The sequence below is a fragment of the Arachis hypogaea genome, chromosome 18 (genome assembly GCF_003086295.3).
Source record: "Arachis hypogaea cultivar Tifrunner chromosome 18, arahy.Tifrunner.gnm2.J5K5, whole genome shotgun sequence".
NCBI classification, from domain to species: domain Eukaryota; kingdom Viridiplantae; phylum Streptophyta; class Magnoliopsida; order Fabales; family Fabaceae; genus Arachis; species Arachis hypogaea.
The window spans coordinates 24,245,347-24,258,404 of NC_092053.1; the positions used below are offsets into that span (position 1 = coordinate 24,245,347).

The 13,058-nt window shown below is 32.7% G+C and overlaps 1 protein-coding gene across 1 annotated transcript; it reads left to right on the plus strand.

Annotated features, from left to right (window-relative positions):
* Positions 1–6,215: 6,215 nt before the first annotated feature.
* LOC112770939 (nuclear/nucleolar GTPase 2) lies at positions 6,216–10,518 on the plus strand. Its single transcript, XM_025815438.3, has 11 exons — positions 6,216–6,652; positions 6,760–6,893; positions 7,047–7,176; positions 7,382–7,542; positions 7,919–8,020; positions 8,134–8,238; positions 8,400–8,528; positions 8,728–8,868; positions 9,013–9,113; positions 9,221–9,278; positions 9,621–10,518. The coding sequence occupies exons 1-11, from the start codon at positions 6,415–6,417 to the stop codon at positions 10,005–10,007; spliced, it is 1,686 nt and encodes a 561-aa protein (XP_025671223.1). The 5' UTR covers positions 6,216–6,414; the 3' UTR covers positions 10,008–10,518.
* Positions 10,519–13,058: the final 2,540 nt, after the last annotated feature.

A 13,058-nucleotide genomic window follows, 5' to 3' on the forward strand; every position in this document is an offset into this window, starting at 1 on the left:
GGAGAAGCTGTTAAATAGGCAAAAGAGGAATTGATGGAACAAATAATTGAAGGGAGAAAGCAAAAGGGTAAAAGAAAGTTTGATGTTTTTTGTGGATGTGTGAATCCAATTAGCAGAAAAGACGCTTTTTCCTCTGAAACCTTTTTCGCTGCTCAAACCTATTTATACCATTAAAGCCATTCCTTTGATCGAGAAGATGAAGCTGAACGATGAAGATGGATGAACGAAGATGGCTGGGTTCGAGAAGATGAAGCTGAGCAATAAAGATGGATGAAGCTGATGGCGCTTTTTAGGGTTTGAAAGTGAATTTTAGGGTTAAAAATGAATTTGGTAACAATGTAAAGTTAGTGTGTTATTGTTATCATTTTTAGGGTTAAATTTGATAAATTAGAAAGAAAAAAAAGGTTAAGTGTGGGAAAAAATAGGTGGGAAACTAAATTTTAGGGGAGGAAACTCTATCAGTACATTTTTTTACGATGCCAAAATAAACACGGTATAGCCACGCTTTTCAAGCGTGACAAAAAAAAGGGTGGCCAAATTTTTAATCAGTGGCCACCCTCGTAAAAGCATGCCGATTTTCTTCTATCGCCACGCTTTTCAAGCGTGACAGTAAAAAAGCGTGGCCAAATTTCAAATAAGTGGGCACCCTTGTAAAAGTGTGCCGATTTCCTTCTAAAAGCGTGGCAAAAAAAACGTGGCCAAATCACAAATCAGTGGCCACCCTCGCAAAAGCGTGGTCATAGACCACTTTTGAGCATGTTTTAAAAGCGTGGCAAGAAAAAAGTGTGCCGACAGACCTTTTTTCTTGTAGTAATTATAAAATATATATTAGAATATAAAATATAAATTAAAAATAAATTAAATTATATATATATATATATATATAAATATACAATAACTAGTTTTAATAATTAATTTTAATGTATAAATTATATTTTTAATAAAAATATTATGGGTCAAATCTTTAAATACAGTATTTCAATTGCAATGTGATGTTTAATTACCGAAGTCTATTAAATTACATGTCTTTCATAATTCTTACTGGTATGATTATATAGAGTAAAAATGAGTTTAAGGAAGCAATCAGCTTTGCTATTAAGCTAAAGTAACAATGATATAAATTAGAGAGCATATTCATTTCGATAATTTTTTTAAAAAGATCATGAGAATTTAGAAAAAAATATTTTTTTTTTGTTTTTGATCTTTAATTTTGTGAAATTGGTTAATCCTTTTGTTAATGTTTTTTCTTAATTTATTAGAACGTGCTTATGTGTGTGATACGTTAATTGGTTGATATGTTTATTAAGTGCCAATTAGAATTGATAGATTTTTTTTTGTCAGAGGTCTAATTCTCTTTTGGGATAACTGTTATGGTCGTTTAGAATTTTTTTTCTCTATTTTTTGTTATTTTTTTCATATACATTGAATAAATTTTTTGTGTAAAAACTGAGAAATATTAGTAATTTTAGTTTTTTTTTACTTATAGGAATTGAATATAATATTTACATATTAATAAAAATGACATACTAATTAATGTTAAATAAGACAAGTTCTGACTAATTTTAGCTAATTTTTTTATTACTAAACTTTTTTGTTGTTATTTTTATTAGTCTTATTCATTTATTATTAATTATTCTAAAATTTTAAAATTTGAATCTCTGATGTTATATCTACATGATTAATTGACTTATATATTTTTATTTGTTGTATTTATTTTAGATAAAATATTATATTAATTTTTTATTATTTATTATAAAATAGAATATACACTTTTTCTAATAATAATGAATTTATATGAATTATGGTGATTAATTTAAATTGGGTATACCTAAAACTTAACATGACCCAAATTCCACTAATATAATATCTTAATAACTTTTTAAACAATAATGAAAAGATTAAAAAAAATACATCCTCTATTCAATTTTTATAAATAAAAAATTTAAAAATCACTAATATTTCTCAATTCTTACATAATAAATTTAATTAATATATATGAAAAAAATAACAAAATAAAAAACTTAAACAACCCTTGATAATTATCCCCAAAAGACAATGAGACCTCTAACAAAAAAAAAATTGTCAACGAGACCTTGTCAAGGTCAATGGGAGAGAGGTTGATCTCGGGCGCTAGAACTTAGAATTGAGCCTTCAGATTCTTCGTTAGCTCGTTCATTCCCTCAACTACCGACTCCTCCAGGCTAGCATACTACTCCCTCATCCTTGCCAAATCCTCTTTCAAATTCAGCTTCTCCCAAAAAATACAGGTATAGCTCTTTTCGACCTTCTTCTGCAAACCCTCGGCCATATCACAAGCCAGCTCGGACTGCTTCACCCTCTCACGAAGCTTTGACAAGTCGAAAAAAAATTCCTTTATCGACATCCAATTCTGACTTTATCTCTCGAAGAGAAGCGATTTTAGCCCGAAGGTCGGTCACCTCCCTCTGGATAGAACCAAGTGGAGTTGCCTCTAATTATTTCGAAAAGACTGAGTACACCCCAGCAGTTTGGATACCTCCCCAGACAAGTACCTCCAAATGTCTTTTAAGAAAAACATCATCCATATTTATATGGCTATAAGGAAGGATAAGCTCCACACAAAAGGTAATCGCATTGAAATCTTTGTCGTGGATGCTGCCTAAATTAGAGGAAGGAGTTTTTCGTTCTCGAGAACCCTGGTTAGAGAAGGGTGGCACAGGGAAAACAGTTCAAGGCAGGTGTTCCGTGTTCAAAGGTGGAAGAGAAGGGAGGACAATTCTTGAAGATTGGAAAGAAGATGAATCCAACTTTGAAGGTGAAGAAGTGTCATCCGACTTACCAGCCTCCTTCAGTTGGACGGCCCGAGCAGCGGCATTATTTTTGGCCTGCCGAACTCTGTGCAACGCATCTTTATCGTTGGTCATCTTCACTACAAAGGACAAAAACAATAAAAGAAACTTAGGTTTCATAACTCGGACACAAATAGTAGAAGTGTTCGTCAATGAAAAGCTAACTACCTAATTCAGTACGAATATAGCTTCGCTTTCCTATAAAAAAAAATTTGGTGTCAATATTAGGAGTTCAGCTCCAACACTCATGAAACAGGGCTATTACACACTCCTCTACTTTGTCTAAGTCCTTAAGATTTTATTTGATAATGTTGGGGATCTCCTCCCATTATAGGCTAAACACATTCTCATATCTTTCATTTAAGAAAAAAGGTCGAGCACCCTCCACATGTCAAACCTTAAAAAAATAGTTCTTAAAATCATAGAATGAATAGTTAAAAATAGAGAATACCTTCCTCTCCTGAACAGCTCAAAAAAGAAATCCAATACTATTTTTTAAAACTAAATGGTTTGTTAATTTGGAAAAGGTAAAATAAAATCTTAGAAGACAATGGAAGATGAAACTCCTAACTAATTAGTTGATAGACTTTTACGAAACTCGAGGAGTTAAGTTGAAGTTGAGAAGGGCAACTCTACAAATAGGAAAGATTTCCAACTCAAAGTAGGAAAAGGGAAGACTTACCCCCAACCTAGTAAAAAAACACTCATACATGAAAATGAAATGACGCTCCGATTTATTAAGTCAGGGAAAGAAAATTCTATCCTCAGGATCGGGGGCCATTATTTCATCCTTTTTTTCATCCTCTCTTTCTCTACAAAGTCTATGTTGCCTACAAAATGTCTTTATATACTCATTATCAACTACGAGGACAACGAAAAGAACAATAATGTCTACCTAATCTAAATCAAAAAGAACTTTAGTAGACATGCGGAGGACTACTGAGCAAGACATAAAAGGTTATATCTACAAAATAATAAGAAAGTCGCCACCACAAAAATTTATGAGTTACAAATTGAAAAAAACAACACCAACAATCAGACACTTAGAGAAGTCAGACCATTCCCAATGATGGGACATTCCAACCACCCTAAGCAAAAACACAAATGAAGCCATTCAAAATCAGCATTATTCCAGGGGCAAGGAAAATTCTTAGAATTCAACAACAAATCCAGATTCTACAAATTCTTGCAAGTTTTCACAAACAATAACGAAGGTTTACGATAATCAAGATGATGAGCATAAATAAAAAAATATTTTCACTTCTATGAACATGTATCAAGAAGCCATATTTTTAGGAAAGCAGTCTTTTGCAAGAAATATCAAAACAACAAACAAGGAACATCAACCGGCAATGGCAAAAAATAAAAGAAAGAAAAAACTAACTTTACTGAAGAATAGGAGAAAGTAACTATGACGGTAGCACAAGTGAGCAATCCCCAAATGTTTTAGACAGCATGAAATAGAAAATCAAACTAGAACTGAACTTCAAAATAAAGAAATTCTGAAAAAAGATCAATGGAAGCAAAGAGCAAGAGAGGTTTCGAGAGAAATGACGCAAGTTTTCAGAAGTTGAAGCGAAAAAGAAGAAAGAGAAAGTAATTATGTTTATATATAGCCACTAGGGGTAAAATGGTACATTCACCCCTCATTTAATGGCAGACACGATTATCAAGGTAATTGAAAAGACGCGCAAACAGTTATGAAAAGCCGTAACGTTCAGATTCAAAAACACGTCGAGTACCCGACTTAGCCCCAAGAAAGTCAGTATACCCGACGTGATGAACTAAAAGCTACAAGAGATCAAGATCAACTTAGAGATGCTTGAGCCCAACCTAAAGAAGTTCGGTCTCAAATAGGGACATTGTTCTTACCCTGTCCCACAACTTAGCCAGGTCCAAAATGGATAAAGCCCAAACAACACTCTACTATTCAAATCTTCATTACTACTTATACAACCTTACAAGAGGTCGGACACGGCGACATGGGCCTAGCCTTACTTATCTAAATAAGTAACTAACTCTTTCAATATCTCCTATTAATCTAAAAAGGAGATCTCAACAACCTCCATAATAAAAGAAAACGAGTATCCACCATCAAAGGTGAAACTACTCTAAGAAGTGGTTATTAACTCTACATTTACACTTCTAAATACTCCGACATCCTCAGGTATTCTTCGAACTCCAACTTACTAAAAACCTGCCTAAAACCCTTGCTAACTTAAGCATTAGAGTCCCTTGTAGGTACCATCCCCTACTTCCTCACGAAGAGCTCGGATGGCGATACCTCGACACCAGAAGACGTTAGACGCTACTTCAAAAGGAGTCCGGACCTCATGTTCACGCCCAAATTCATCTATTTCAGGTAACCCACGGAACATATCCTTTATGTCCTATTCTTAATATCTTGTCTTATTCTATTTTTGAAACCAAATGCAGCCTAACTGATGGAATAAGAGCATGAAGAAGAGAACTCAGATCCATGAGCACGTGTGCGTCTTGCGCTTGAGTTCACTATGGAGAAAAGAGTGACTTTAGAGTCACTAAAAACTAAAAATATAAATAAAAAGTCAAAAACTATAAAATTACAAATCAAACATACTCTTAGTTTTTGATAACCACTGCAGTTGGATTGTTTTTTAATGTTTCCAAATTGAACATTTTACTACCTAATAAATTTGTATTTATTAGAAGTTTTTTATCATTATTTTTATTGGATAAATTAATCTTCTATCGTTTCAAAGGAACTAACTTGTCTTATAGGAATATTTTTTGGACTTAATTGTCTTATAATAAAATTTGTTAAAAATTTATTATTTGAATATACATATTAAAAATTTAATTGAAAACAACAAAGACCAATCTGTCCATTGAGAATAATTCTTTCAAAGTTATACAAAATAAAAATTTTGTTGGAATCAAAATGCTTCAAAAAAATTTCTTAGGTTGTGTTTGATTCTAAAGATAAAACAAAACAAGTCATTGAGAATAAGATATAAAGAATAAAAACATAAAAATTAGTATTTTATATTTTATTTGATGATAAACTAAACATAAAAAAATCAAGTCATGAAAATTTAATTTTTACTATTTTTTATACAAAAAATTTAAGAAAAAAATATAATAATAAAAAATAAAATAAATTAATGTCAATATATATTTTTTTATAAAATATACTATTTTAGTATATTTTTTTTAGCCTGTGTATTCAATATTCATATTTCCACGGTTAAACATTTCACCTAAATTAGATTAAAATTTTTGGTCTTGCTTGGCCCTAGTTGGATTTTATATATATATTGGTTTTTTATATATATTGTTTTACTTTTTTTTTTTTTTTGGTAAGGACATATATTGTTTTTCTTTTTACTACATACTTCAGCTTGGGCCGCATTTAAATCCTGCATTTGGATTTAGGCCCAAAAGAATGTTAAACAAAGCAAAATTGTCCCCAATTCCCATTTCCCACCACCATTTTCCACAGTCAAAACCCTAACACTCAGCTGCATTTCGCGGCACAGTTCGCTTTCTGTTATTAACAGGTAACAACCAACGAACTCTCTCTACATCGGTCCGAAAGAGAGCATCAATGGCGAAGAAGAAGGAGAAGAAAGTGAACGTGTCTGGGAAGCCGAAACACTCCCTGGACGTGAACCGCAACAATGGCGCCGCCACCAAGGAAAACACCCGCTCCGCCTCCACCGTCCGCCGCCTCAAGATGTACAACACGAGGCCCGTCCGAGACCGCAAGGGCAAGATCCTCAGCCACGATCTCCAGTCCAAGGACCTGCCTGCTACTCGCATCCAGCCTGACCGCCGCTGGTTCGGTCAGTCCCCAACTTCCACAATTCATCGGCTACTCGAACCTATCTCTCGTTGAGGGCATTTAGGGTTTTTGACATGTTTTCGTGTTTGTGAATTTTGTGATGTTCAGGGAACACTCGCGTGGTGAATCAGAAAGAGCTTGAGGTCTTCAGGGAAGAGCTGCAAAGCCGAATGTCAAGTAACTACAATGTTATTCTGAGGGAGAAGAAGCTTCCCTTGTCGCTCCTCAGCGATCACCAGAAGGTTTCTTCAGCTGCTTAATTGTTCAAAAATTACTTAAATTAGCGATTTTTCTTTTTGTTAAAACTTTGGTCATTTTTCAAGCTTTGGTAGATTTTTTTTTTTTTTGATGAAAAATATTCATCGTTTATATTGGGATTTTACGTGTGAATGTAGCAAGCAAAGGTTCACCTTCTTGATAGAGAGCCTTTCGCGAATGCATTTGGGCCAAAGACTACGAGAAAGCGCCCAACCCTCTTGGCTGCTGATTACGAGTCCTTGGTTAAGAAAGCTGATGGTTCTCAAGGTATTGAGAGATGATGATTTTTCTTTGTAACTTGATTGTATTGGCTGCTTAACGGAGGTTTTTTGTGTTGTTTTGTGCTTATAATTGAGTATTCTTTAGTGAAAGTGAAGAATATTGACTTTTTGTTTCCATTTTTGGAATGGTTGGTGTGATTGATTGATCATTTTTTTTTTTATCCCCAATCAAATGCATATCTGTTTTACAGAGGCTTTTGAACAGAAGTTTGGTGCTAGTGGATCTTCAGATGCTAATGAAGAAGATGGATTTAGGGACTTAGTGCGGCATAATATGTTTGAAAAAGGTCAAAGTAAACGTATTTGGGGTGAACTCTACAAGGTCATTGATTCTTCTGATGTTGTTGTCCAGGTAGAGATTCAGTCTTTTCCTAGATTTCTCTGTAAAACATTTTGCATTATAGTATGTTTATGCCTGATCCATTTGATGTGACTTGCATGCATTTCTTTGCTTGAAATACTATGGGTTTGTATCATATGTTTGAAAGAATGTGTTATGAATTATGATGGGCATTTCTGCTGCAAATTTGCATGGACCTTCTGTATCAATGTAATATATTGAATTTTAGTAGGTTTTTCGTGTTTGTTTAAAGCTAAAGTCCGTGGTAGGTTGGATTTCGTTTGACTTCAAGATTCCTTGCTGTTGCATTCCTACTATGCTTTTCTTTGGTTTATGAAAGCATTCATGTAACCTAATTCTTTTGTTGAAAAAATTGTGTCCCATTCAGGTTCTAGATGCTAGGGATCCACAAGGCACAAGATGTTACCATTTAGAGAGGCATTTGAAGGAACATTGCAAGCACAAACATATGGTTCTTTTATTGAACAAGGTTAGTTCCATATGTGTGTAACATTTTTCTATAAGTTGCATTGTTGCTGAATACAAATTGCTGTTATATGCAACACAACACGTTCTTGATGCAACTTTTTTATTTATTTTCAGTGTGATCTACTTCCTGCTTGGGCTACAAAAGGATGGCTTAGAGTTTTGTCAAAAGAATATCCAACTCTAGCATTTCATGCAAGCATTAATAAGTCCTTTGGAAAGGTATTTCCACTGTACTGAATCTTTATTTTGTTTGTTCTGTTTATCTGCCATATGAATAAGAAATAAATGAGGTTGCATTATATGCATTCCCCCACACTCTTTCAACTATTCTGCATCTGCAGTTTCTTTGTTGTTTGCTTATTGATTATCATTGTCTGTAGGGTTCACTTCTATCAGTTCTAAGACAATTCTCTCGATTGAAAAGTGACAAGCAAGCTATATCTGTTGGATTTGTTGGATATCCAAATGTTGGAAAATCTTCAGTGATCAATACATTGCGTACAAAAAATGTAATTGTTCTTTTTCCCTTACTGCATCTGAAATGCTTGTTCTTTTTTGTTAATTACGCAGTCAGTATAAATAATGAGAGCATTGAATTTAGAATCGTTATTTTCCCATATTGATTCTCGGGGAACAAATTAGAGTTTGTGCTATGTGGAGTGAGCATTTTAGTATTTTCATTGACGTTGTTCTTTTGCTGTGTCAAAGGTCTGCAAGGTTGCTCCAATTCCAGGGGAAACAAAAGTCTGGCAGTATATAACACTTACAAAGAGGATCTTTTTGATTGATTGTCCAGGAGTTGTTTACCAAAACAAGGACTCTGAAACAGATGTTGTCCTTAAGGGCGTGGTATGGTTTTCATGATTTCTCTTCCTAGCACAACAATATTTCACTCCTGCTTGTTATGGTAGTAGAGCTTAATTGGCATTCAGTTTTGCATATTAGTTAGTGGATACATTAGACAACCATTCTCAACATTTAATTTGTTTTCAGGTACGTGTTACAAACTTGCAAGATGCTGCAGACCATATAGGTGAGGTCTTGAAACGTGTGAAGAAGGAGCACCTGAAAAGAGCGTATAGAATAAATGAGTGGTATGGATCTATCTACTGAACTTACTACTCTTAAATATAAGATCTGTTTGTGCTATTGTTGTTTATGCACATAACTCTTGGTTCTCAAAAATATCCCTTGTTATCAGGGTGGATGAAAATGACTTCCTACTTCAGCTTTGTAAATCAACGGGAAAACTTCTTAAGGTAACATCTTGAGTGGATCTAGATTCTTGATTTTATAGTAGAAAGTTATTTTGTCATCAACTTGTTATGGAGGCCTGATGATCTGCCCTATTAATAAAATCCATTCGTTTTCAATATGCCTAAGAGTTGAATATTCAAATATTTGAACCAAGCAACACTTGTTTCAACTCAAGGAGAATGTGTTTTGATTCAATGATTTCTCTCCCCTTCCATGATTACGTAGTGTTTAATGTTCCATTTGGGATTTTGGGCATCCCTGCAATTCCTGAAGCTGTTCGCTTTTGGAAGACAGTGATACATAGTAGACTTAAACTGTTTATAATGGCTGTTTCCACTTTCCAGGGTGGGGAGCCTGACCTGATGACCGCAGCAAAGATGATTCTTCATGATTGGCAGAGGGGCAAGATACCATTTTTTGTTCCTCCTCCACAACTAGATGACTTACCTGAGGAAACCAATGTCAATGGTGTAGACATAGATGAAGCAGTTGATTCCAACCAGGCATCTGCAGCTATGAAAGCTATTGCAAATGTTCTATCATCCCAACAACAAAGAAATGTGCCTGTTCAAAAGGACTTATATGACGAGACTGAGTTGCAAGGAGAAACAGCCGACCAACTTCAAAATATGGAGGATGATTCAGACGAAGAGAACTCAACGTCTGACAGTGACACATCTGAGCAGGATCCAGCTACTGATGCCCCACCTGAGAAGCTTCCTTCTGCATAGCAGGTTCCCTTCAAAGAGCCAAAGTTTCCAGTTGCAGTCGTAGCCTTTGTGGAATTATGTATCAAATCACAAGTTGCTTGAAAATCTGGAAAGAGCATTCCCCTTTCCCTTCATTTTGATTCTGTTTCCTTGCATAGGCTCTTATGTTGGGAGTTGGGACATCATCTTCTGCGTCACATATACACATGTCAAATGCATCAGTTTTGTTCTCAGCTGTTCTGTTTGGTCATGTAAATCAAAGCTTGAGTGAAAGTCAACGATGATTTTGGTTCATATATCATATAGTGAATATTCTATTATATAGAAAATAGGAACTTGCTGGATTTTGTTTCCTTGAGCAGGAGTTTTACTGGTATAGTTTTGTAATTTGTATGGAAATTTTGTTTAATCTTGTTGCACATTTACTATCCTAATTGTGATTTGTGAACTAGGGAACATTTATTTATTTTTATTCAATTTAATACTATCATATTGCCATCCACGGGGACAAGTTTCAATGGATTTGCAATCATATCGACTTTTAAATGTTGAAACCATGTGAAGTGAATTTCTCACAGCAATCACATATTCTTGGAATTCTATTCTAGAATATAAGCTTTGGCGACTGATTTTCCTTGCCCCATGTTCTTGATTCATTCACCAAATCCAATTATGTTGTCATAGTATAGGTCTGTCATGACTCCTATAACAAATCCTTGAGCCACAAAAGTTGATGTCTTTGTCTCAAATAAATGGTGTGTCCCTGCATGCTAAGTGATGCACTCAAGGGTGGTGGATAAATTGCACGTTCCTTGTTTGAGCCAAAAGCTGGCTTGATGTAAAATTTCGTCTAACATTGAATGTCTACTAATAATAATAATAATTCAGTAGATATAGATTACTAGGAAGACAATGCAGCTGCGGCTAAGCTAAGACTTTAAAAAGATTTGTGCAATAAGCCAATAATTGAGAAAATCAGTTGGAAAAAGTAGGCCAAAGCTTCGGAAACAGCCTGGAGCTGACCATAGTCATAGTAGGACAGTGTATAGGATTTATTTGGTTTGCAATTTTATTGTTGATCTTTTTTGTTTCTAAAATTTATAAAAAAAAACTAAGGAAAAATTAAAAAGGATAAAAAAATAAAAAATATAAAAACGCAAAACAAAGAGATTATTTAGGATCTATTGTTTGATTAATCTCAAACCATTAATAAGTGCATCTTGGAAGCAGTAGATTCTAGATTGGATGTTGATCCTCAAAATAGAGGAAGCCTCTTAGAAGTATCACATGCTAGCTACCATTTTTTTTTTGTTTAATTATTTGTTGATCTCTGTAATTTTATCAAATATTTAATTAGGTCTTTATACTTTTTTTTAATTAAGTTTTTTTATTACTTTTAATTTTATAATTAAGTCATTTTCATATAAAAAAATATTAAAATTAACAGAATATTTTTTTTAAAAAATATGTAGTCAAAGATCTAATAGGTTCTTAATTATGAATACTTTTAATTTGTAAAAAAAATATTCAGTTAACTCTAACAATTTTTACACTAGAAAAGACCTAATTACAAAATTAAAAATAGTGTAGGAATCTAATTGAAAATTTTTTTATAGAAATCTAATTATAGATTTGGTAAAACTATAGAGACCAAAAGAATAATTAATTTTTTTCCTTTTTTTATTAAGCTGTCATCAGTCAAATAATATATATATATATATTGGTTGATGAAATTAAAAATGTCATTGAAAACTTTTTATATTATACATACAAGATTAGAAGTTTTTAAACTATAAAAACTTAATTGCAAATTGAATAAAATATAGTTTATAAGCATTTGTAGAGCAATTAAATCTTAATTTTTCTTTTGAAAGGTGAACTAACCTATATTTTTGTGTTATATATAATTCATATATTTTAGAGAGAATACTGCGAAGCTTATAAATGATTTTTCTCTTTTGCAAGTGTATTCCCCAAACTCAAAGATGAGAATAAATATTGCAAACGGATAGGCATATATTCCCCAATCATGAAAATAAGTTTTTTCTAAATTCTAAGACGTTGTTTTAGGAAATAAGATTTTATATTCTTGAAGCAAAAAGTCACCAAAAAAATATACTTGAAGCAAAAAAATTGTAAAATACTAATTAATGGAAAAATTATATTATAAATGATAAAAACTCATACGTAATTATCTTTATGTAAAGTTGATAGTAAAAAATAATTAGATAAATTAATAAATTTGACTGAATTATTATTTAATAATTATCAATTATCAATTTTACACAAAAGATTTGTACGAGAATTTCTCCCTTATAAAATTACCTTTAAGACCTCCCTTATAAAATTACTCTTAAGATCAAATTATTAGAAAGAAAAAAGCTTTGTTGAACATTGGTACTGTGGGCTAATTCAAAGCTACCACCACCAAATTGCGACAAATTTGGATGTGTTGGATTTGCTATGCAATTAGTCACCAGTTGTGTTGGTTCAGTGGCTTTTCTATTCAAGCGACATCTCAAATGACATGGACATCTAACCAAAAAATTCCAAAATAAAATAAAGAAAAAACAAACTATTCTTTTTCTTTTGCGTTTAAGAAAAAAACTACTTTATGTTGTTGCTACATACTTTAAGAAGAAAAAAAGAATGATTCACTTCTTTCTTATTTTAATTTTGTGTTCCCCCCTCCTTTTTTTAGACTTTTTAGCCTTGCTATAAAGTCATAACTCATAATTTGATCTTTACCTAAAAGATTTTGTGTATAATGTGTTTTTGCCTTTTATATTGGTATTAAAATTTGCAATGATTATTTACTAAAAAAGAACAAAAAAAATCACGAACGTTAAGTTTTGTCAATCAGTTTTCGGAATAAAGCTCCATTTTGCTAAACTTGACTTTAATCTTTTTTTTTTTTTTGATAATATTAATCTTGTTTATTCTAGTACCACAACTTCGTACACATAAAATAATATGATTCTAGCTCTATGTGATAAAATAATGGTGTACACCAGAATTATATAAATAAACAAATCATTCAATAATGGTGTTACCATCAGAATTATATAAATA